We start from the raw sequence: 25,855 nt of genomic DNA, 5'->3' as shown, positions 1-25,855 counted from the left end.
GTCCTTGAACTCAAGATCCTCATGCCTAAACCTCATGAGTTGCTGGGATTAAAGGCCTGTGCCACCAAACGTAGCTTCCTTCCTCCCTCCTCCCCTCCTCCCTCTCTCCCTCCTCCACCCCTCCTTTCTCCCTCCCTCCTCCACCCCTCCTTCCTCCCTCCTCCCCTTCTTCCTCCCTCCCCCTTCCTCCTCTCCTCCTTCCCTCTCTCCTCCCTCCCTCCTCCCTCCTCCCTCCCTCCCTCCTCCTCCTCTCTTCCCCTCCTCTTCCCCTCCTTCCTCCCTCCCCCCTCCTCCTCTCTTCCCCTCCTCTTCCCCTCCTTCCTCCCTCCCCCTCCTCCTCTCCTCCCTCCCTCTCTCCTCCCTCCCTCCTTCCTCCCTCCCTCCTCCTCCTTCCTTCCTCCCCCCCTCCACCTCTCCTCCTTTTTTTCTTGACTGTGTCTTGCTTACTATCCAATGTTGGTCTTAAACTTAGTTCTTTGCCTCCCAAGTAGCATCGTGTCTGGCTCCAGCTCTCTCTCGAAGAGCTTCTGAAGACGCCGGGTCCCCTCTATTTCTGTGTACGTCTGTGTCTGAGGACCACTTTCACACGTGGGTCTGGGAACTGATCCGAGGCTGTTGGTTCATCAGCTCGCCAGCAAGCACCGCCTTTTCCAGATGTGGCTGCTCACCAGCGGTTTGTTTTTAAAGTCCGGGACCAACCCAGGGTCTTGTGTTGCATGGATGCATGCAATCTCCATAGTCCTAATTATCTACCTATTCATTGATCCATTTAGTCATTCATTTATTTATTTATCTGTTTACCGATGTACTGGTAGCCCAGGCCAGCCTCAAGCTCATCATCCTCTGGTCCCAGCTTCCCAGCGCTGAAACCCCACTTGCCTCCATGCTTGGGTTTCTTTGCTGGGTTTTGCTCTCTTTTGACATAGGACCCTTGCTCAGTCCTGGTCTTTTCTGACATGGCATCTGTATTACTTATTTGCCACATTGCCGTGACAAGATGCCTTACAGAAGCCCCCCCCCCCCAAGAGTTTGCTGTGGTCCACAGTTTGAGGGTCTCACACCAGAGAAAGAACAGTGGGGGGAACAAGAGCAGCTGGTCAGTCCTGCTTGAAATCCAGAAGCAGACGGAGACCAATGCAGGTTCTCAGATCCCTTTTCTTTTTCTTTTCTATTAATTATGTTGTTTATCTTATGTGTAGAAAGGAGGTGGATATGTGGAGGCCAGAGGATAACTGGGAGGAAGTGGTTTCTCCTCCCATCTGGTAAGTCCCAGGATCAAACAGGCCGCCAGCCTTGGCAGCAAGCTGCTGAACCAGCCCTCACCTTCGTTTTATTCAATCCAGGACCCCAACCCGTGGAGTCAAAGTGAGTCGTCCTCAATTAAACCTTTCTGAAACCAACTTCACAGACCCACTCAGCGGTGTTTCCATGGCAATTCTAACCACGTCCAGTTGAGCAACCATTGCAGGGTCCGGGATCTATGGCCGTCGGTAGAGTACTCGCCCAGCCTGCAGGAGGCCCTGGTTAGATCCCCAGCACTACAAAAACTGTAATTCCAGACCTTAAGAGGTGGGAGGAGGAGGATCAGGACTTCAAGGTCATCCTCAGCTACATATAGAATTCAAGGCAAGCCTGGGCTACATGAGATGCTTTTTTAAAAAAAAAAAAAATCACATTTTTGAAAAGGCCAAGACAACTATGCTAAATACGATCCTAAATTCTTCAGGATTGTGACCTAGGAAGGTAAATGCTATTAACACACTCTGCCACCAGATGGCGATCTTGGCATCCCGTGATCCTCAAAGGCCCTTGGAAAAGAGCTGTTTAAAGCTGCAAACCTGTTCTTTGCGGATCAGACTAGGTTAGAAAGATGCTGGAAGCGTCTGTGTATTTGTAAAGACACGCGGCGTCCTTTCCAGAAGGACTTCTCACGAATCACCCAGGTCTCGCTTTGGTAGACACAGAATGTGCCTGGAGATTCTACTTTTCCACTGCTGTTGGGTAGGTCAGCTGGGCACCCTTTGAGTGACAGGAGTTTGGAGAAGGCATCTGAAGACATGGATCACTGACTCCTCCAGCTCCCTTGGGCCCTCTGCAATAGTCGTAGTATGAGCTCTTAGCCATGGGCCGAGAATCCCTCCAGTCCCAGACTCTCCTCCCGCCTTTGGGCTCACATTGTAGCCTAGGATGCCAGGCTGGTCTACAGAGTGAGATCCAGACAGGCTCCAAAACTACACAGAGAAACCCTGTCTCGGGTGTGTGTGTGTGTGTGTGTGTGTGTGTGTGTGTGTGTGTGTGTGTGTGTGTGTGTGTGTGTGAAGAGCAGTGCTCTTAACCATTGAATCATCTCGCTATTTTATTTTATTCAGGTGTGGGTGTATGTCTGTGGAGGTGTATGTGTACATGTGTGTGTATGTACCTGCAGAAGCCTGGAAAGGGCTTCGGATTTCTTGGAGTTGGAGTTACAGACTGTGAAGAGCTGCTTGATGTGGGTGCTGGGATCCGAACTGAGATCCTCATGACGTAGCAGCAAGCATTCTTAACCACCCAGCCGTCTCTCGAGCTATTTATTTGTGTATTTGAGACAGAGTCTTGCTAAGGAGCCTTGGCTGGCCTGATACTCCCAGTGTAACCCAAACTGGCCTGGAACTCACAGTAATTCCCCTGCCTTAGCCTCCTAGGTGCTGTGATGACAGGATGTGTCACCCCAGCCAGCTTCTGGTGGCCTTTTGATGAGCAGAAGTCACTGTGGTTATGCCTTCAAGTGGCCCCTACCACTCCGTCTTTCCTTATCCCACCTGCAGCTCACCTCCGCCCTCCACGGGCTTTTTTTCATCTGGCATTGGTTCTACCAATTTGACAGTTTTGGGCTGGGAGCAAGCCTGGGACTTGAACTCACCAAGTGTTCAGTGGCTTCAACCTTTGCAAAGGTGGACATGGTCTGAGTGACTCAAGTATTTATGTTTTGGAAGCATGGTGGTGATATTGAGCAGTGGTGGGGCTTGGTGGGGGCTGTTTAGATCCCCCCCAGACCCCACCATTGGGGGTACTGAATTCTGAAGGAATTAAAGTAGTTCTCATGGGACCCAAATTTAGTTCTCAAGAGAATTAGTTGTGGGTTGGAGTGATGACTCAGATGATATGAACACTTACTGCTGTTTCAGGGGACCCGAGTTCAGTTCCCAACACCCACACTGGGCAGCACGCATCAATAGTAATAATAATAATAATAATAACAACAACAACAACAACAAGTCCATTACCAAAGGGCTTGATGCCCTCTGCTCCACAAGCGCCCAGAGAAATCCTGCCTGGCTTACATCTATACTTTCAGGATCCTTCCTAAATAAGCCAAGCTCCAAATGTGCAGAGGTAGAGGATGGACTGAAAGGACCCCAGGGAGAAGCTTCAGGGTAAAAAGAATGCATGGGCCAGTAAAATGGCTCACTGTGCTTCTATTGGGAGAAACACCATGGCCAACAGAGAGCTGGGGGGGCCAGAGAGATGGCTCAGCGGTTAAAAGCACTGATGCTCTTCCAGAGGTCCTGAGTTCAATTCCCAGCAACCACATGGTGGCTCACAACCATCTGTAATGAGATCTGGTGCCCTCTTCTGGTCTGCAGTCATACATGCTGTATACATAATAAATAAATAAAATCTAAAGAGAGAGAGAGAGAGAGAGAGAGAGAGAGAGAGAGAGAGAGAGAGAGAGCTGGGGAAGCAAAGAGTCTGTCTCACCTTATACTTCCTGGTAAGAGCCCATGGCCGAGAGAAGTCAGTAGGAACTCAAGGCTGGAACCTGAGGCAGGAGCCGAATCAGAGGCCACGGAGGAGCCCTGCTTACTGGCTTGCTCTCCATGGTTTGCTGGGCTTGAAATTTTTCATACAACCTACGACCACCTGCTGCCCAATGGGCTGGGCCGGCCTTCCCACATCAATTACTAGGGACCCACATGGTGGAAAGCAAACTCCTGAATGTTGTCCTCTGGTTCCAGCTAGGCACTATGATGTGTGTGCATGAACACACACACACACACACACACACACACACACACACACAAATAAGGAAAAAGAATTTGCCTTTTTGTCAACTTTTCTTCAGAAACTAACTTACCAGAGAAGCTACCAGCAAAATAAACTAATTTTGGCACAGGACACATAGTCTGTCGTTTTGGTTTTGAAAAGGGGCTCTCATTTAGTCCAGGCTAGCTATATGGCCAAGGCTGACCTTGAACTTCTGCCCCCCTGCCTCTGCCTCCCCAGTACTAGAAGCACAGGTATCTGTCATCACACTGGGTGTCTTTGTCTCGTTCCTATCGCTCTGAGAAAATCCTCTGATGTGGGGGAGCGCCTGGAGAGACGCCTCAGCAGTTAGGAGCACATGTTCTTGAAGAAGACCTGGGTTCAATACCCAGCACCCACAGAGCAGCTCACAACCACCAATAATTCCAGTTCCAGGGGATCTGATGCCCTCTTCTGACTTCCTCAGGAACCAGGCACACACGGTGCATATATACAAAATACACATGCAGGCGGAGCACTCATACAGAAAATAAACAAATCTTTAAAAATTAAAAAAAAAAAAATACCCAACAGAAAGCAACAGGGGGGATAAAAAGGATTGATCTCATCTCACAGTGGCAGGCTATGGCCCCTCACAGTCGGAAGTCACACTGGCAAGAGCTTGGATTGGCTAGTCACACCCATGGTCAAGAGCAGAGAAGGGGATTGTATGCGTGCTTCCGGCTCAGCTGCCTCTCTCCCTTCCACAGTCCAGAGGCGCAAACACGGGAATGGTGTTGCCCACTTTCAGGCTGGGTCTTTCCACATCGAGGAAGGCCGTCAAAATCATCCCCCCCAGACATGCTCACAGGCCAGTTAGAATGGATAGTTCCTCATAGACTCCCTTCCCAGGTGGTTCTAAGTTGCCAAGCCGACAGTCAGGAAAAAACCTTTACACCTGGTTTTGTGCAGCGTGGGAATGGGGGGGGAGGAGTGGAGGGGAGGAGTGGGGAGTGGAGTGGGGGGGAGGAGTGGGGAGTGGAGTGGGGGAGGGGGGAGGGGTGGGGAGTGGAGTGGGGGAGGAGTGGAGTGGGGGGAGGAGTTGGGGGAGCAGTGGGGAGTGGAGTGGGGAAGGAGTGGGGGAGGTGGGGGGGAGGAGTGGGGAGTGGAGTGGGGGGAGGAGTGGAGTGGGGGGAGGAGTTGGGGGAGCAGTGGGGAGTGGAGTGGGGGGAGGAGTGGGGGAGGGTGGGGGGAGGAGTGGGGAGTGGAGTGGGGGGAGGAGTGGAGTGGGGGAGGAGTTGGGGGAGGAGTTGGGGGAGGAGTGGGGAGTGGAGTGGGGGGAGGAGTGGGGAGTGGAGTGGGGGGAGGAGTGGGGGTGGAGTGGGGGGTGGAGTGGGGGGAGGAGTGGGGGGAGGGGGAGGGGAGGAGTGGGGAGTGGAGTGGGGGGAGGGGTGGGGGGAGGAGTGGGGAGTGGAGTGGGGGGAGGAGTGGGAGGAGGAGTGGGGAGGAGTGGGGGGGAGTGGGGGGAATAGAACCCAGCACTTCCAAAAATCTGTAAAGCTGCTTTCTGTGTATATTTGATCCTTAGGGGATTATTTTTCCAAGTATTTATTGGGTTTGTTAGAAAAAATAACCTAGTTGCTGCTTATTACCTCCTGATCTAGTGCCCGCCAGGCAAGCGCTCTACCCACGCAGCCACACCCGCAGCCACACCCCCAGCCGGGGACACACACTTCCAGTCAGTACACAGTGGCATGGAAGGAGCTTCTAGAGACGGCATCGTTTCAGGCTCACTTCCTTTCCTGGGACCCTGTAAAGGTCCTGACAGTGGGCAGAGTTTTCCTCACGTTGCAAATTCTGGTCCCAACACCCCAAGGCTGAAGGAGGGAGTGTTGGTATACCAGAGACTAAAGGAACAATGGCTGGTACCACACCAGACAGCCTGTGCCAAGCTAGTCCCGGAAAACCACACCCAGGCCAGGAGGAAGAAAGTCCTCATCGAGGGACTTTTTCCCAAAACCCAGTAAACACTTGGAAAAAATTATCTGCAAAGGGTGAAACATGCAGAAAACAACCTTACAGAAAATATTCTGTGTATTGGCTTTTGGAATAAACCACTGGGAACGTAGAACTCATCAGTAACTGTAAGCTGGCACACACTTCAGCTCTGTTCTGACTACTGAATGTGAAGAAGAGAGAGTGAGAACTGGATGGAAGGAGGAGGGGAAGGAAGAAGCAGAAGAAGCATGAAAGATGGTCCAGCCCTTTAGAGGGAGAGGCAAGAGGATCGAGAGTTTGCACTCAGCCTGGGCTACATAATGAGTTTCAAGTCCAGCCCAGCCTGGACTAATGAACTACACACAGTGAGACCCCATCTCAAAATAATAAAACAGAATAAAGTAAAATAAAATGAATAAAAACAAGACAAAATGAGAAACAAAAAGCATGGTGGAGGCTGGGAAGACAGAGAAGTTGGTAAAACGCCAGCCTTGCAAACGCGGACTTGAGTTGATCCCCAGAAGGAAAAATCCAGCGACCCTGGCCATTGGTCCACGTGAGGCTCCGCCCACAGACGGAACAGCTTGGTTCTCTCCACCCCAGAGGCAGCGGGAGTCCCTTAGGGCTACAGTTATTCATTCTCCTGGCACGTGGCCTGCCTCAGAAGATGACACTGGACAGTTCACTGAAGAGTAAAAATCAATTTTATTTAATACAACACCCCTCAGGGGTCCTGCAGCTGGGTGGCTGAGGCAAACAGGGAAGATAATGTTATGTATGAGTGTTCCACAGCGAAATGGAGGCAGCTCCCATCTCTCACTCAAGCCACCCTTGGAAACAGCCTGGGACCTCAGGAGATCGTTTCTTTAGCAGGGAATAAATAAAGAAAAATTAGTGAGAAAAGTACACATTTCTTTTTACTATTAAGGAAAAAAAAATACCATTTGCTGTAGCCAACTGTTTCTCCTCTTTAGGCCTTCAGCATGGGAGAGGAACAGAAAGATCTGGAAAGCAGTTGAAGGTCACCGGTGCTCGCTCCAGTCTAGCTTTGGCATTGCCTGCTTGAGGCTTGACTCCAGGTCCTCACTCGACAGGCGTTGCCCCGACCAGCGGCCCCCAACCCCCCAATGAGTGAAGCCACCATCCAGGGGACAAGGTTGAGCACTCTCCGAGCAGCACTTGGTGCCTCCAAGGAACAAGGTCAGCCCAGAAGGAAAAAGAAAGACAGAAAGAAAACAAAACAAAAAATCTAACTCCCGAGTCCAGACCATTTGGAACAAAAACCGGCTTCTGTGCAGGAGGCATGAAAAATCGCCTTGTCTCTCTGAGACACAGTATTTGAGCATCAAAATACCCCAGGGGTTTCTTCACCCCGAACCTCCTCTCACTCTTCCAAATTGCAAGGGTGTTCTAGCTTGGGAGGTCGGTCAGGCTGGCCGTTAACCCGTGCCTCTGATTCTCTTTACACCCAACATTAGTAAGGCGGGAGGATTTGAGGATGGATGGCCTGGCCTGAGGAATTGCTATTTTCAGTGGGGCCAGGGCCGGTTCATAAATAAGTGCACAGGACTCTTGGGATACAGGAATCGGCTGCTCTTCTCGGGACACGGACGTCCTCTCAGGCGAGTGCACCTGTCTTAAGTTCCATCAAGGGAGTCTTTCGTTCTCTGTAGGAAAGAAGACAGGACACGTTAGGCCACGCCCTCAGCACTAGAGATGCCCCCGGAGGAGAGAGGTGTAAATCGGAGCAGTACAGCCTAAGGGAACTAACTGCAGAGGGACTGGGATGTGGGTCCTTGGGTACGGTACTTGCCTAGCGTTGCAAGGGGCCCTAGGCTCCATTGCCAGCACCACATATGGTACATGTCTGTGATCCCAGCACCCAGGAGGTTGAGGCAGGAGGATCACAGGTTCAAAGCCCAGTTCTGGGCTAGCCTGGGATATATGAGATCTTGACTCAAACACAAACACTGGCAACTATGTCGCCATCCTCTGGGAAGCCAACTTCCAGAGCAATGGTTGTCCCAACCCATCTTCTGTCCTCTCCATGCCTGCTCCTCAGGAGCTGCTGTCTCCACCCCTGCATTCTTGGGGCACATCAGTAGCAAGCCACTGCATCAAGGACCCACATGCACCTAGTGTGGTGTCCCATAGGCGCAGCACAGAGAGGAACCGTCAGGTCCCAGAGGTCTCACATCTGGCTCAAGCGAGGACCTCAGGACCTCTAGCTAACACAGACCCCCTCTCCAGTCTGCCTTCGTTTTTGAGACAGAAACTCACTCTATAGCTTTGGCCAGCCTGAGGCTCTCGAGGTCCTCTGGCCTTAGCCTTCCTTCCCAGGGCTGGGATTGTAGGTGTGAGTCACCAGGTCATCTAAGGTTCTTGGGTCAGCCTTTTAATTAAAAAACTTTGGCTAGGCATGGTGGCGCACACCTTTGAGTCCAGTGCTCAGCTGACAGAGGCAGATGGATCTTTGTGAGTTCAAAGCCATCCTGGTCTACACAGCCTATAATTTCAGCTCTGGAGCGCTTTCTGGCTTCCAGGCTAGTGAAAAATACGTTTCATCCCAGGTTCAGGGAGAGTGATAAATAACACCTAACACCCACTTAGCCTGTACACACACACACACACACACACACACACACACACACACGCACGCACGCACGCACGCACGCACACACACACGCACACACACACACAAATCCTTTTAAAAATTTCTAGGGGGCTGGTGAAACGGCTCAGTGGTCAAGGTGGCTTGGTGCCAAGGCTGATAAACTGAGTTCAATCCCAAGACCCAGAGGGCTGAAGGAGAGACGCAGCCCCCAAAGCTGTCCCTGACTCTTGGGTGCCTGTGTGCATGCACAAACAAACGCAGAACAAGAATTTAAGGAAAAAAACTCTGGAGAACAGCTGTGGCGACAGTTACACAACACTATGAACGTACCTCAGGCACCGAATTCACTGCTTTTTTAAGTGCCGGACGGAGAAGGGCCTCATACTGCTAGGCATAGGCTCCATCACTGAGCCACACCCCAGCTCTTGAAAGATGTATCTTACAATAATACAGTGGTTAATTCTAGGTTGTGTATGTTTTACTCTAATAAAAAAAAAGAGGGGGGCAGCCAGGCATGGTGACAAATGCTTACAGTCCAGCACTCAGGAGCATCGAGAGTTCAAGACCACTCTCAGCTGTATAGACAGCTCCCGGCTAACCTGGGCTGTCGTCTGAGCTCCGAATGGTAGCGTGAGTCACCCACTCATCCCCTGGCACTTGGACCCTTAGCTGACCCAGCACTGTTCTCCATACCTAAGAGGATGGACTCTGCCCCAAGGATTCCATAATCCATCAATGATTTTGTTTGTGTGTGTGTGGACAGTGTGTGTATATTCAGTTGTGCGAATGTGAACGTATGTGCGCTGTGGGGTTCGTGTGGAGGTCAGAGGACAGTCTCACCTTCCACCTTGTTTGACACAAAGTCTCTTATTGTTCACTGTTGCTAGCTGGGCCAAGAGCCTCTAGGGGTTCCCCACCTCCCATCTCTGCAAAGGAATGCTGGGATTACAGATGCCTGGCTTTTGTTGTTGTTGTTGTTTCGAGACAGGGTTTCTCTGTGTAGTTTTGGTGCCTACCCTGGACCTCACTCTGTAGACCAGGCTGATCAGGCTGGCCTCAAACTCACAGAGATCGCCTGGCTCTGCCTCCCGAGTGCTGGGATTAAAGGTGTGCACCACTGCCTCCCGGCAGATACCTGGCTTTTATATGGATTGTGGGAATTTGAATTCAGGTCCTCACACTTGCCATGCAAGGGTTTTGCCCCACTGAGCCTTGTCCCTACCCTTTACCAATTACTAGATCAACAACATTGCTATGAAGTAGTCTGGAGGCAGCAAGGGCACCATATACTGAGCAAGAGTCAATCACAGGAGTGACTTGAATTGACTTGCAAGATTTTGTAAACATGCAGGGGAAAGGGGCTGGGTATGCTGGGAGATTTGGGAGCAGAGAGCCCTTGAGAATGGAGAGCCCCGGAGAACGGGAAGCGTCAGGGCCCACTGTTCTGACCCTCTGTGGACACAAGACACCTTGCTACAAGTAGAACTCACAGAAGTGGGAGCAAAAGAAGAAATAAAGGTTGCCTGGCATCTTGGGAACCTGGTGACCAGGCTGCCTGGCTTCCTGGCGGGGAGCTGCGATGGTCTCCATTTTGTTTTGCTGGGTCTGGTGCTTTTAGAACATGCTGCAGACCAGAGAGGTTCAACCAGAAGGTCCTTCCTTTGCCAGGATAGAATGGTACAACCGGCCAACAAAGCTGTGTGGCCCAGGGGGCTGGAGGCTTGCCAGCGCTGGCAGCCGCTTTCTGCCATTTCCTCCGCTCTCCAGAGAAGGGAGACGTGATCCTCGTGTCCAGACTTTCTGTAGGCCCCAGACCAAGTCTCTCCCCAGACGCCTCTGTTCTCCCTCTCTTGAGGCAAACAACACTCTGGATAATGCTGCGGGACCAGCTCCACAGACAGGAAGGGCTGGGCCATCAACAGGGCCCCAGGAACTTTGAAGTAAAGGTTAACACACCCACCCACAGTGAGGACTGGCCTCGCTGTTGGCCACCCACGTTCAGCTATGGGATTGCCCTGCTTCCTGCTCAGAATGTGGTGCTGAGTAACCCCCAAAACCCTCTGATTCCACCTCCTCTCCTGGATCCCTAATTCCTACTTCTAGAGAGCACCCTGTATGAGCACTAGAGAGCACCCAGTATAAGCACTTTCAGGAGTGTGCTGAGTGCTTACTTAAGTTTACAGATGTGGAAATGGGGCTGGGTAAGATTCAGGCACAAGCCTGAATATTTACATGAGTTCTATCCCTCAGTCGGAGGGAATGGACTCCTGAAAGTTACCCTGCTTGCATCATGTGCACATCTGCATTTACACACACACACACACACACACACACACACACACACACACACACGGAATTTTTTAAAATGATGACTGATGGAAAAACAGAATCTTACATACAGATTACGCACCTAGTCAGGGCAACTCAGGCTTGAATGTGGGTCTCCTAGGCCTATGCCAAGATTTCACTTTGGTTGACTCTTATTAAGCCTTGAGTATGTTTCCCCTGAGTGTGTGTGTGGGGGGGGTGCATTTCAGAGCCAAATAAAGTAAACTCTTAACTACACCCGCTGTTGCCAGAGCACTTGAGGAAGAGATCTTTAGAGAAGATAAGTGGTTTTCTATAATGGCTTGGGGTTTGCAAAGTATCTCATTTAACCCTTAAGGAAATCCTAGTAGGCAGATGTTATTGTTGATGTCAACGTTCCTTCCATCATCATTATCACCATCATCACCAACATTATCATCGCCACCACCACCACCACCGCTATCATTATCTCCATCCCTATCTTCATCATCACTACCACCACCACCATCATCATCATCACCACCATCGTTAGCATCACCATCATTCTTATCATCATCACCAACATTAAAATCAGCGTCATCATCACTATCATCATCACCAACATTATCATCGCCACCACCACTATCATCATCTCCATCCCTATCATCAACATCACTACCACCACCACCACCACCATCACCATCATCCTTATCATCACCACCATCATCATCACCATGGTTATCCTCACCATCATCCTTTTCATCATCACCATCGTTATCACCATCCTCCTTATCATCATCACCATTGTTATCATCACCATCCTCCTTATCATCACCACCATCATCACTATCTCCACCTCTACTTTATAGGTAGGGGTGCTTAGGCTCGAGGAAGTCACCCAAAGCAGGCTGTAGAACTGGAACCCCCCTCTCCAGCAGCCTCAGCCCCACTCCCGGGGCAGGTCCTATCTCAGCGCAGCCCCCTCCTGGCTCTGGGGAGGAGGAAAGGGAACCATAACTGGCACGGTCTTGTTCCCAACCCCTAAGAGTCAGGGTTCCTTCCCAAATCTGGAGACCCGAACAGGTCCAGATTCAACTTCTTACTTTTAAGTACAAGCTGTTCTCGTCCATGTTATCTGTCTGCGTGGGCCACAAACACAATTTATAAACAAGGCAGAAATGGCAGAGGAAAAATGAAGTCAGCGTGTGCCATTAAAACAAGTCAAACAATACCAAGTCAGTAGCTGGCGGAGGGACTGTCTCATTGTCCAGATATTTCCTCCAATATGTTTTCAGAAGCAAGGGCCGTTAAACAAGAGGGAACGATCGCCAGGTTTGATTTCAGGAAGGAAGCCCCTCCCATTTCCTCCGCTGGGCAATTCTGTTAATTTTCTTCTGACCCCCACGGCTGCTTATTAGGGAAACTGCCTACTTCTTTCATAAACAAAATCTATTTGCTTCAAGATTCAAAATTCATTTCTCGACAGCTGGGAAACCCTGAGTTCCCGCCAAATGGCTTTATTATTTTAGGGGTAGGATTTAGCCCAAGTGTTTGGAGCACTCTGGGAGCAGAGGAGATTTGGGGGGGCTGAGGGAAAGCTACTCCCCCACTAGCCTGGAGTTTAGAGCCGTTGTCCAGAGTGGCCCGTTTGGTGGAAGACGAAGTAGTTGGTTCTTCAGAGAGCTGACTGCCAGGCCGCAGCCCTGTCTTGGGTGGCCACAGATACACGCAGCCATGCAGACAGCCAGAGAACTCATTTTTATGAGGGTCCTCCACTGCTTACGGAGCAAAGTTGTCCCTCATGTCACTTCTTAACCCTGAGGGCAGAGCACAGGTCAGGGCTTTTGGAGACTTGGGCTCCGTTCTCGGCTCTGTGTGATTCTGGGCAAGCTGTTTTTACCAAGCCAGGCCTCCGTTTCTACATCTATAAAATAGGCCCCCTCACCCCTTCCAATCCAACAATGCTTTCAGAAGCCTAGGTGGGTGCAGGCTGGAAAAAGCCGTTCATTTCTTTCCTCTTTTCCTCAAATGGTTAGCTTTCCTCCACACAAAGAATGCCAGCGCCGGCCTTCCTGTCTGTCAGGAGCATAATGAACTCTGTTTAACGAGAATTCAGACCCAGCCAAACAAAGGAAGCCAGGGGCCCGCTGAAGGCTGCAGAAGTCTTGCTAGAAGTTTCGCCCATACCCAAAAGGCCAATTCAGAGGCAAGTTCCTCATTTTTGAAGATAATAGCTGCTCTGGTAACCCCTGTACTGCCGGGTGCCCACAGAGAGGCTGGGAACCGGAAGGCGGTGGGTTCTGCATGGATTGAACTTAACCCTTCACCCTCCCCCACTCCTTCCTTTCTTGCGTGTTCCTCTGTATGTGTATGTGTGTGCATGTTCCTCTGTGTGTGTATGTGTGTGCATGTGCGCATGTATGTTCCTGTGTGTGGAGAGGCCAGAGGTCAATCTTAGATGCCATTCCTTAAGAACTATTCATCTTTTTCTCTTCTTTTCTTTCTTTCTTTCTTCCTTTCTTTCCACAGATCTCTCACTGGCCTCAAGCTCACCAAGTAGCCTAGACTGGCTGGTCTGCAAGTTCCAGGGATCTGCCTGTCTTTGCCTCCCCTTGTCTAGGGCTACAGGTGTGTGCCACTACACCTGAATTTTTCACTTTGGGTTCTAGGATTAAAATCCTATTCTTGTGTGAACACTTTGTCCCTGACCAACTGACCTATCTCCGCCCCCCTCCTCTCTTCTCTCTCTCTTTTCCTCCTCCCAAGCTGGCCCTGAACTCCAGCTCTCCTTTCAAGCCTGCCTTGCTATGCCTGAGGCCGTCTTCTTATTTTTTTTGTCTTTAAAAAGTTTTATTAGCATATATTAATTATATACAATGGATTTTATGACGTTTTCACACTGTATTTGGATCACATTCACATCCTCTTCCCCTCCCAAACAGTTCCCTTTCCCCCATAGCTCCTCTTCTGCTTCCATGTCTTTTTTTTGGGGGGGGGGAGGGTGACCCAATGAGCTTCATTAGGGTTGCTTAGAAGAGCATGGGCACCTAACCAGTCTATACAACGGAAGAAATATCTTTCTGCCTCATCAATCATCAATTGTACAAACCCTCAGGGAACGAAGGACCCTCCTCCCTCATGAGCCCTATCCTTTCTGTGACAGTGTGGGAACATTTTAAAGTGTGTGTGGACAAATGCAGATGTTACCAGCTCAGTCATTTGACATCTCATGATACAATTAAGAGACTGAAATATAAGACCTGATGCTCCTTTAGCTAACAAGAGACAGATTTTACTCTAGTCCACGCTTGCCTTCTGCCTCCACCTCAGACATGTTAGTACTACAGGTATGCCACAGTCTTCTTATTAAAAGAATGGTAGGATTCCCGACCATGCAGGAGGATGTCCAGGTTCCCTCTCCCTAGATAGGCTGAGCTGTGATGGTGTAAACAGGAACAGAGAACCAATCCTGGAGCTGGTGTAGATTGCTGGAGGAGCCCAGGGCTCCTGGTCTCAAACAGGCCATGTTAGAATGAGGTGGTGGGAAGAATTAGTGGAAAGCAGACCCTGGGCAAATTGAGAAATAGTTCACTGCTCTGTAGAACACTTTTGTAAACAACAACAACCAAAAACAACAAAGACAAAGGTCACTTTGTAGTCCAGGCTGGCCTTGAACTCACAGAGATCCGCCTGCTTCTGCCTCCCGAGTGCTGGGATTAAAGGCATGTGTCACCACCACGGCCCAGTGCCTTTTTGTTGTTGTTGTTTTTAAGACAGGAACTCACTATATGGCTCTGGCTATCCTGGAACTCTCTGTGTAAATCAGGCTGTCCTTGAACTCAGACATCCACCTGCCTCTGCTCTCTGGAATGCTGGGATTAAAGGTGTGTAACTCCATGCCTGGCTTCTCATTTGACATTTTAAAGTTATTCTTTATTTTAGTTTTTCGGTTTTTCAAGACAGGGATTCTCTGTGTAGCCCTGGCTGTCCTAGAACTTGTTCTGTAGACCAGGCTGGCCTCAAACTCACAGACAGCCAACTGCCTCTGCTAAGACTAAAGATGTGCGCCACTACCACCCCTTATTTTATTTTTGTTTGTTTGTTTGCTTGCTTGCTTGGTTTTTCAAGACAGGGTTTCTCAGTGAAGCAGTCCTGGCTGTCCTGGAACTCACTCTGTAGCCCAGGCTGGCCTCGAAATCACAGAGATCTGCCTGCCTCTGCCTCCCGAGTGCTGGGATTAAAGGCCTGTGCTGCCACCACCCGGCTGGAATAAAGTATTTTAGAGATATTTTTAAAGAATGGGGAACATTTAATTCGTAGATAAAGATAGGAAATGAGGAAGTTGCAACTCACAGTGATCTCTGCTCCCACCCTGCACACACTGCTGGCCTCTCCTCTTCCCCAGCGGTGCCCTGAGTAGAGCACACAGGAGAGGGCCAGGGAAATTATGATGGCCGGGCCTGTGACATTTTCTACCCTATCCTTTGATGTAGAACTTTATGGTTTATAGAGCTTTCAAGTGCCTTCTCAAACACAATTGTCTAAATAGCGACATCATCAAGTTAAGTGGCTGCACAACTGATTACTTAACCAGTTCTCGACTTTAAAAAGGTGGGTTCTGGGGCTGGAGAGGTGGCTCGGTGGTTAAGGACACTGCCTGCTCTTCCAGAGGAGTTTGATTCCCAACAGCTATATGGTGGCTCACAACTGCTGTAACGTTAGTCCCAGGGCATTCGACAACCTCTCTGGCCTCCTCAGGCACCACACACACACACACACACACACACACACACACACACACACACACACACACACACGCACGCGCGCACACACACACGGCACACAGACAAACATACAAATAGAACCCCCCCACACACACATAAACAAATAAACAACCAAAAAGGTCACTCCCAGGTTGTTGCTGTTTTAAAGAATGCTGCCAATATCCTCTTTGGCTGCAAAGCTGCTTTCTAGTTCATTCTGTTTTTGTCTGCCCATTCCCAGGAGTGAGGCTGGAGAATCAGGAGGCAGGAGGGTGGCTCCCGCTCTTGACATCGTGCCCAAACTGCCTGAAGGGCAGGGCCACCATTTCCTTTTTCCCAAGTGAGGCTCATCTGGACTCATCCTTTTTCCAGAATGCACACTGTACCTGGCTGCCCGGTCAGGCCGCCATTGTGTAGATGGCCTTGGCCAAAAGTCTAGAAGTGGAGAGAGAAAGCCAAGGAGAACAGGAAGACCCGCACGGAAGGATAGTGTCAATGCCTTCATCAGTAAGAGGTGTGTTTCACCACAAGACGGAGGCAGCGTGGGTGGATGGGGAGGATGATTTGCCTCTTTGCACAAAACCAGACCCCCACCCATCCCAGAGACTCGATGTTGGAGCTGATTCTCCAGGCAGCCCACTGAGGGCATGGACTTGTGGAACAGTAGCAAGGAGGGACCTCATCTGCTCTCTGAGGAAAGGTTCCTGTGTGGTGCTGAGGGCAGAGGTGGGTGGCGCCCCTCACGGGTGGGAGAGGTCACAGTGAGAAGGCCAGGGAGGAGGGTGTAGCTCAGCTAGTAAAGTGCTTATCTAGAATGCATGGAGCTCTGGGTTTGCCCCCCGGTGTCATATAAACTGGTGTGGCAGCACAGGCCTGTAATGCCTGGCACTAGGGAGGTGGAGGCAGGAGGATCAGAAGTTCAAGGTCATCCTCAGCTACTAGTGAGTTCAAGGCTGACCAGGTATATAGGAGACCCTGTCTCAGAGAGAGAGAGAGAGAGAGAGAGAGAGAGAGAGAGACAGAGAGAGAAGGAGGAGGAGGAGGAGGAGGGGGGAGGAGGAGGAGGAGGAGGAGGAGAAAGAAAGAAGGCAAAACAAGAAAATCCTAAAAACAAAAAACTTTGAGCCATATATGGAGGCTCACTGCTGTAAATCCAGCACTCAAGATTTGAAGCAGGAGAATTACCAAGAGTTCCAGACTCAAAACAACAAACAAATAAAAACCTGTTTTTCTCAATTCTACCTGCCCTTAAACCCTGTCTTAGAATATTTCATTGCTCCCCATTAGAGGGAACAGGAACAGCCATCCCTAAGGGACCCCTCTTCTGTCCTAGCTGGGCCAAAGGTAGTTGGCCTCCCATAAATGTATAAGTCAGCCCAGGCACAAGTCAATCATTATGTCAACCTCCACCCTTGAGGGAGGCCATGACAGCACCTCCCGTCCCAAGTCTACACTGTAGGAAAACAAGCTCCATGCTCTGGCACCTCCTGCCCAACCCATGTTTTCTAAAATCAGACACAAAACATGAAATGCTAAACTCCATATCCAGGCTCAGTGGTTTTCTGGGCCTTGGCTGTCCTTGGCTGTAGATCAGGCTGGCCTCAAACTCAGAGATCTGTCTGCCTCTGCCTCTGCCTCCTGAGTGCTGGGACTAAAGGCTGGATAAAGTCCTGAAAGTGACTACAACCCTAAATTTCCTAGTAGACAGATCTAGAGGGGCCAATGCTGAGGAAATGATCTCTATTTTCAAATGCCAGGAACTTGAAACTAATTTATTTATTTATTTCTTGGTTTGATTTAGTGGCCCTGACTAGTCTTTTTTTATAGACCAGGCTGGACTCAGAGATCTGCCTGCTCTGCCTCCTGAGTACTAGAATTAAAGTTGTGTACTACCATGTCCAGCTTAGTTAATTATTCTGACTACATTTATTTAATTGGGGGGTGGGCAGGGGTGAGGTGCACAATGTTCATTTGGAGGTCAGAGGACAACTTTCAGGGCTCAGTTTCTCCTTCCACCATGTAATCACAGGATTCGAACTCAGGTTGTCAGGCTTGGTGGCAAGTGCCTTTGGACTCACTGAGCCATATTGCCAGTGCAACCTTGGGACTCTTGGAATGTTATGATTATAAGAGAGCCTAAAAGTGTTGGTTCAGTCCCTTCACTTGACAGATGAAAAAGCTGAGCTTGGCCAAATTGACCAAGGGCTGGTGCAGGCAGCCGGTGGGGATAAAGTTACTGGTTAAGGAACGGGAAAGATGAAAAGATTCTGAGGATGGACGTTGGGGACCATGACTGCCTAACAGTGTGAAAGGACGTAAGGACACTAAATCAGCCCCCTCAATATTTGAGGATGGTTGGAATGTTAAGTTTTATGCATTTTTACAATACAAGGAAAGTGTGAGTCCAAGGCCACAGTTGCAAACAGCACGCACCTCCCATGGCACCTCCCATGGCACCTCCCATGGCCTGCAAGCTCCCTCCTGCCTCTTTGTGACCCCACCCCCAATCTCTCCAAGGCGGTCCTGCCCATGCCCTTCTGCTTATCTAGGGGAGTGGCTTTCCTTTGAGTTTCTCAGGGGAAAAGGGGTTTAAGAGCCAAAACTACGCCCTATGAGCCATTTCCCAAAACAGCCACTGGTTGGAAGAGAGTAAAAAATGTGAGAGGGGAATGTCTGCTAAGATCCGGCCCTACACCCAGCCAGAATGTCTGTTAAGAAGACCCGGCCCTACACCCAGCCAGAATGTCTGCTAAGAAGACCCGGCCCTACACCCAGCCAGCTCCTGGCTGTCCAGATCCCACTTTCCTTCCATGTCACCCTCTGCACACACAGTGTTTCTGTTTTCTCTCTCAGCATCCCTGGCTGATCACTCCAGGATGCTTGGGGAGTAAGAGAAACCCTAGTAGCAGGACCTGTGTGGCACACTAACAGTACCCACAGATTGACACAAAGTCTCCAGGCCAGCCCAGACAAACAGCATATGGGTGGTTGGGAATGCAAATTCTTCAACCCAAAGGACTTAAATATTCAGGCTGGGAGTGGATCGGGAAATCTGAGTTTTAACAAATCTTGAGAACCTAGAATCTAGTCCATTCTCTCTTTTCACAGGCAAGGTAACTATGTTCGTTAGTTTTATGTCAACTTGGCACAAGCTACAGTTATTTGGGAAGAGGGACTCTCAATGAGAAAAACGCTTCCATCAGATTGCCCATAGGCAAGCACTTTCTTGATTAATGATAGATGTGGGGTGCCCAGCCCACTGTGGGTGGTGTCAACCCTAGGCAGGTGGTCCTGGATTCTATAAGAAAGCAGGCAGAGCAAGCCATGAGGAGCAAGCCAGTAAGCAGCACTCCTCCATGGACTCTGCATCAGCTCCTGCCTCCAGGTTCCTACTTTGTTTGAGCTCCTGTCCTGACTTCCCTCAGTGACAGACCATGATGTAGAAATGTGTGCCAAATAAACCCTCCCCTACCCAAGTTCCTTTTAGTCATAATGTTTTATCCCAGCAATAGAATCCCTAACTAAGACAGTTATGGAAGTCTTAAAATGTCCCATGACTTGACCAGGACCACCCAGCGCCACCCTGGCCACACAAGGATGCTGATTTTAACTTCTACAGTAGGTAGAATTGGATTCTCCAATGGATCTGGTGATGATTGGAACCCAAGCCAAGACAGACGGACAGTGGAGAAAGTGAGAAGCGTAAGGACAATTTGCCCCAGATGACTTCCTGTAGTCTGCTTTCCTTGGAAGGGTAAAGCACTGTTTCCTTTTTCTTCTTTTTCTTGTCTATCTCTTTTTCTTTCCTTTCCTTTTTAAATTATTATTATTTTTTTAAACTTTATGTGTATGGGTGTTTTGCTTGCATGTATGTCCTTGTACCAAGTGTATTTCTGGTGCCTCTGAAGGTCAGAAGAGAGTGTCAGATCCCTCGGAACTGGAGTTACAGATGGCTGTGAGTCACCATGTCCATGCTGGGAACCAAAGCCCATCCTCTGCAAGAGCAACCAGTGTTCCTAACCGCTTAACCGCTGAGCAATCTCTCCAGCTCCTCATTCTTCTCTCTCTCTCTCTCTCTCTCTTTCTCTCATGCATGCGTTCTCTCTCTCTCTCCCTCCCTCCCTCCCTCCTTCCATCTTTTAAAGACAGGTATCATGTAGCCCAGCCTATTCTTGAACTTGATATATAGGCAATGGTGACCTACATTTTTGATTTTCCAGCCTCTCCCTCTCCTGTGCTGGGATTACAGGCATGTACTGCCATGCTCTGCATCTTGTCATTTCTTTACATGCTAACGGTCCTTTGTTAAGCAGTTACACAAGTCCCCGCCCTCTAATCTCCTTTCTGCCTCATTCCTCACTGAGAGTTCTCCTGCATGCTAGTTCACCCAGTTTGTTCATCCCTTGTCGGTCAGACTGGTCTCATGTGCAAAGCCTCAGGCAGAAACCAGAAACCCAGAAGTATAAAAGGAAAAAACCTACTCTACCAGCTCCTCCCCGCCCCGGACCCACCCCCCCCCCCCCCCCCCCCCCCGCCCCAGCCAAAGACAATGCAGCTCAGTGATCAGGGATGGGGAATCTAGCTTTTGGTACCTAGAGGCATGTTTTCGTGATCTTGGGCAAGTGTCTTACCCTGTCGGTGCCTCCGTACTCTCAAGGGTGGTAGGAGGGAAAGAGTCAGACCCTAAGAGTTGATGCTCTCCTGGGCTTTTTCCCGCGGCCCACTCTCAAGGCCCCATCAGTGATTCTAGCATGGACCCTCCCACTCCGAGAATCAGGGGCCCCTCACTCACTAGGGTCGACCTTCCGGATCTCACTGTACACCGTCTCAGTGGCTCTCGTTCCCAGAGCTGGAAAAGGGACCAGGCACAGGTCAGTAGCTGCCTCCGGGACCCAGGCCAGCTCACTGCTGTACCTACCCACCACCCAGCAGTGCCCTGTCCAGAGCATCACAAAACATGCCATTCTCAGCCCAGAGGTGGTGGCGCACGCCTTCAATCCCAGCACTCGGGAGGCAGAGGCAGGCGGATCTCTGTGAGTTCGAGGTCAGCCTGGTCTACAGAGTGAGTTCCAGGACAGCCAGGACTGTTTCACAGAGTAATCCTGTCTCAAAAAACAAAAACCCAAAAAACAAACAACAAAAACCAAAAGCAAAACAAAACAAAACAAAAAACCCCAAACCCCCAAAACAACAAAACAAAACCAAAAAGACATGCCATTCTCCAACTTCAGAATATCCCGACCTAACTAACTAGAGGCTCAGTGAGATTGAAAGTAGGTTAACAGGCCACCCTGTGAAGAGGAAAGCTGCAGAGAGAAGTCTTGGCTGACGAGCCAAGAGGGGGACTCTGCGCAGACCCCAAGTCCCTAGCCTGGTGTCCCCATCCTTCTTCCCCTGCCACAGAGGCCCTGTACTAGCTGCTCTGCCAGGACTTCCCTATCAGGACTAAGGCTCCACAGAGGCTGGGTCCCAGGAACTAGAATCGGATCCTGAGGTCTGGGTTAGAGCCTAGCGTCAGCAGTGGCCGTACAGATCAGTTGGGACAACGGGCACTTTGCAGGTAGAGCTGGCTGGGCTAGCTGCCTTTGGTGACAACGTCTGGGCTCAGTACAGATTCTAAGTAAAGCACTCTGGGGGACGGGGAGGGGGGGCTGTCCTGGCATTAGTTTGATGTTTTGCACTGTCTTATTGCTCTGTTTTATGTAGCCCAGGCTATCCTAGAATTTGCTGTGTAATCCAGGATAGTTTTGAACTCCTGACCCTCCTGTCTTTACCTCCCAAGTACTGGGATTACAGACCTGTACCACCATACCTAGGTTCACTGGTCTAGGGCTTTGCAGGGCCTCAAAGCTGTAGCCAGGGTCATAATTCTCTGGGTTAGACCCTTTCAGAACAGAAGACAAGGCTACCCGTTTATTCCATATTGAAATACACTCACAGGATGTGTATACACAGGCGTCGTGTACACTCACAGAGCAAGCACACACTATACATACAGACATGTATCTCACGTATACCCACTTGTGCAGAGTATTCATACTCACAAACACCCGCATGCATACATATACCCAGAGACCCTGAGGAAGCAGGACAAAACCTGAACACACCCTAGATTTCTGGCACCTGCAGGAGAGATCGGGAAGTCTCCCTGTACAGCCGGCTGGGTATGGGCCAGCACCCTCCTCTGCCTGTCTCCCCCAGACAGGCTGAGATGCCCTGCCACCACAGTGTCGTGTGGGCACGCTGTCCTCATTGCAGACGCCCGGGGCACCATGTGGATTCTAACAACACCAAAGACACCTTCTCTTCTCTATGCTCTGAGGCCTTTCCCACAGGGATTCTTCCTTTCTCTGGACCCTGAACACTTCCATTGCGGACACTGTCCTTTCTCTTACCCCACTGCTCCAAGATTCTGATCATGCATCACCCCCACAGGCACATTCATACCCCCGACACTTGCATTCTCCCTCCCCTCTGTGCCCTGAGCAGTTACAAGGGCTCCTGTGTCCCCACAGCACTTTAGAGACACTTACCCAGAGCACATCAACTTTCTTTGTTCCCACAGCTGTCTGCCCTGGGGGATCCCCAAGCTCTTCTAGATCAAAGCCCAAGTTTATGCCCCATCTCACTCTCAGGCTGTACAGAGTTTCCTGGGGGTACCCTTCACTATCAGCAGTGATGGTAAAAACACTAGTCCATGCCCTGAAGGCATCTCTGTCTCAGACCCTTGAACTTCAGAAGGTCTAGGCACAGTCAGCTCCTTTCCCAGGTTTCCTGAGCATATCACTAGACAAATGGGAGGCAGGTGAGAGACTAAAGTCCAGGTTCTTCATCAGACGTGGGATGTTGGTGGCTGTATAAGTCCCGTACGTCAGAGAAAGCCCAGGAGTAGTCCACATCCTCACAGGAGAACTTGGGGTACCCATAGTGATGAAGGCATTGCAGAAGGGAATAAAGTGACTCTCCAGGCAGGAGTCGGAGCTCAGTAGAGCAGCTGAGGAACCAGTCTCCCAGCGCAAGGATGATGTCTGCCTGAGAGAACTGATCGGAGTTGGCACAGATGCCCACCCAAGCCTCTACATTCCAGTTCTGAAAGCAGAGATGGAAACTCCTGGGGTCTCCAAACCTGCTGTGGGGCTGTTCACATACCCAAGAGACCCATTCCATATGACTGCACACACTTCCTATGTGGCCTGAACCACTGAAGAGGAAAATGTGGACCTGGTCCTAGCTTTCAGATGCTCTCGGTTTCAGGGAAGACAGATGCGCAAAGAGCTTTAACGAGCTGAAGGTATCATTCAGTGGGTACAGCAGTGGTTCAGCATGCACAGGACTCAAGGTTTAAGCCCCGGCACAAACAAAGAAACAATACCACAGGGCTGGGGAGATGGCACAGTGGATAAATCTCAAATATTATTAAGAACACTTGCTGTACAAACATAAGAACCTGGCTTGAATCCCTAGCACTCCACACAAAATTTGGGGCATGGCTATAGGGTACCTGTAACCCAGCATGTCAGGGGCAGAGGCAAGAGCATTGCAGGGTCTTGCTGCCCCCTAGCCTAGATCCAGGATCAGCAGGAGACTATCTCAGAAGAATAGGGTGGCAAATGATAGAGCAGGACACCTGACATCCCTCTTTGGTCTCTGCATGTGCTCAGGGACATGTACACACACACACACACACACACACACACACACACACACACACACACAGATAGAGAGAGAGAGTTAAAACTATACTATGATAACTGCTATAAAAGATATTGTCCATGAGAGGGATGGCCAGGTCTTCTGCCCTATCCTAACACGGAGCTAGGACAAGAAAAGGATGAATTGGGGCAGGACTGGGCAGCCAAACTTGGGCGTCTTGTGAACACCACTGTCCCCCAAAGCATGCAGGGGTGGCCAGAACACCTCTCTGGTCTCCTTGGCGATAGTCTAATACTCTCAGTCTGTGCCTAACTCAGGCCATTCAGGGACAGCTTCTACTTCTACACTGAGCTGCATCCGTGGCCTATCGTTACCCCTGGTTTTGCTCAGCTCAGTGTGGGGGTGGGGGGGGGAGGGTACAGCTGCTCGCTACCTTCCTCCTCCTCTGTCCTTGCCGCAGCAGCTGCCGCCTGCTAATGACTAACCCAGGCCAACAGGCCATTTGTCTCAGCTGTCAGAGGCGTTTCCTGATGGGACTCTATTCTGGTTTCTGTTTTTCTCGGTGTTAACAGAGAGAGAGGAGATGGTTGAAACCAACGTCATGGGGTTTTCCCAGCAATTAGCCTCGAGGCAGGCAGAGGGCAAACTAGGATTTGATGAGTTCCTTCCCGCCCTCCTCCTTCCCCATCCCTCTTGGTTAGCTGCCAGCCAGGATTGGAGCTGGACAGGGTCCTCTAGCCTCCTCCAACTGTGAAGGATGGGAGATCTTGAGAACCGGGCTCCAGGTTGGCAGATGCTAGTTCACGGTTAGTCATCATTGGCCTTGAATCCACAAAGCCCTTTCTCCATCCAGTAACGCCCTAGTCCCTGCCTGGGAGGGGACAAGGGGCCAGCACCGGGGGTTCAGACTCAAGTTCCTCACCACCCTTGTGCCAACAAGGAGGAGGCTGGGACAAAAACATACAGCTTGTATCCCCCAAAGTTCCCCCTTGCCACCCGAGTGACCTTTATTCTAGAATCTCCCCGGAGCCCTGGTGGGGCACACGGCAACTTGTGCAAGCTGAGAAATGCGGCTGACAGCTTGGTTGCAGGCGACAGCTGTGGAGCCTGGCGAGGGAAGCCGGAGGCAATTGTCACGGTCCCACCCTATTCTAGGAACCGCTGCACTTCCTGCATTTAATCCCCCACACCCTCAAGAAAGCCAAAGAACACCAGATACAAGGACACATTGCCAACGCCGATGGGGAAATGGAGCCTTTCTCCAGGGCATTGGTGCCCCAGGTACCAGGTAGAGCCCTCAGAACTCTCCCTGCCCAGACTCAGGAACTGGATCACTGTGGGAGGACTGGAGCAGGCTGGTGCCAGAGCCCAGGGGGGCAGGGACTCCAAGACTGCCCTCTGGCCTCACTCCTCACCACCCGCTGGAGCGTTCCGCGGAGTGTGGCGCGGTCAAGAACAGAGAGGCAGGTGGGATTTTCCATGCTGGCTCTGTGGGCCACTTTGCTCCTTGTCACCCCGCCCTTATTGCTAACCTTCCCCTTGTCTCCAATCCTGTTTTCTTCCCCTAAGGAAGGAGAAAGCTGATACTTGTGTTGCCAAGCGCATGATGCCCAGTGGTAGGAGGATATTCCGAGCCCAGGCTGGACCAGTGACAGCCGGTACTGAGCACTCCACAGTTTCAGCTATCAGAGCTTACACAGACTCCTCTGAGCCCCAGACCCCAATGCTTCCTCCTCTTAGGTGTCTCACAGGCATCTCAGACTTAATCTAGCCAAACTAGATCTCATCCTCAAACACCACAGCCACCCAATCCACGCAGTTACTCCAGCAAGAAACGTGGGTTTGCTGGCTCCCCTGTCCTGGCCAGGGGCTGTGATTGGTCTCAAAAACACAACCAGACTCCGCCCACTGCAGGCACTTTGCTACACACACACACACACACACACACACACACACACACACACCCGTCTCATCTCTTGCATGGAGACAACACACTCATCTCTCCCTCATCTGGTTCTGTAAGCCTCGTGTCCTGAGTTTGTTTTTATATACATATGTATGCACAGTGTGCGTGCGTGCGTGTGTGCGTGTGTGCGTGCGTGTATGTGTGTGTGTAAGCATGTGTTGGGGCATTTGTGAAGGCCCCTGTGGAGGTCTGAGGTTGACACTGGGAGTCTTTCTCAATAGGTCTCCACCTTTGTGTCTTTATGGACTTCTGGGTGTGTCTCTGAGTCTGTATGTGTTTTTTTCTGATTTGTTCATTTTATTGTATTATACTGCATTTTACTTTTTTAAAAAGATGTCTGTTTGTGCTGGGTGGTGGTGGTGGTGGTGGTGGTGGTGGTGGTGGTGGTGGCACACACCTTTAATCCCAGCACTCGGGAGTCAGAGGCAGGTGGATCTCTGTGAGTTCGAGGCCAGCCTGGTCTACAGAACAAGTTCCAGCACAGGCTCCAAAGCTACACATCGAAACCCTGTCTCTTTTTTTTTCTTTCGGAGCTGAGGATCGAACCCAGGGCCTTGTGCTTGCTAGGCAAGC

The 25,855-nt window shown here is 50.5% G+C and overlaps 1 protein-coding gene across 2 annotated transcripts in view; it reads right to left on the bottom strand.

Moving 5' to 3' along the window:
- Window positions 1–6,686: 6,686 nt before the first annotated feature.
- The window catches only part of Pecam1 (platelet and endothelial cell adhesion molecule 1), a 92,372-nt gene continuing 73,203 nt past the window's right edge, over window positions 6,687–25,855 (bottom strand). The window contains exons 16-17 of one of the 2 annotated variants that reach the window (XM_028865197.2): window positions 20,456–20,512; window positions 6,687–7,667 (exon numbers count right to left, since the gene is read on the bottom strand). In XM_028865197.2, coding sequence (XP_028721030.1) covers window positions 7,648–7,667; window positions 20,456–20,512 — 77 coding nt within the window. In that variant the 3' untranslated portion in view covers window positions 6,687–7,647. The remainder of the gene's footprint in view (window positions 7,668–20,455; window positions 20,513–25,855) is intronic. The other variant, XM_028865198.2, reaches the window with a different exon arrangement.

This window comes from Peromyscus leucopus, chromosome 8b (assembly GCF_004664715.2).
Source record: "Peromyscus leucopus breed LL Stock chromosome 8b, UCI_PerLeu_2.1, whole genome shotgun sequence".
NCBI lineage: Eukaryota > Metazoa > Chordata > Mammalia > Rodentia > Cricetidae > Peromyscus > Peromyscus leucopus.
The sequence above is the reverse complement of the archived record's forward strand: the minus strand, read 5'-3'. Positions and strand labels throughout refer to the sequence as shown.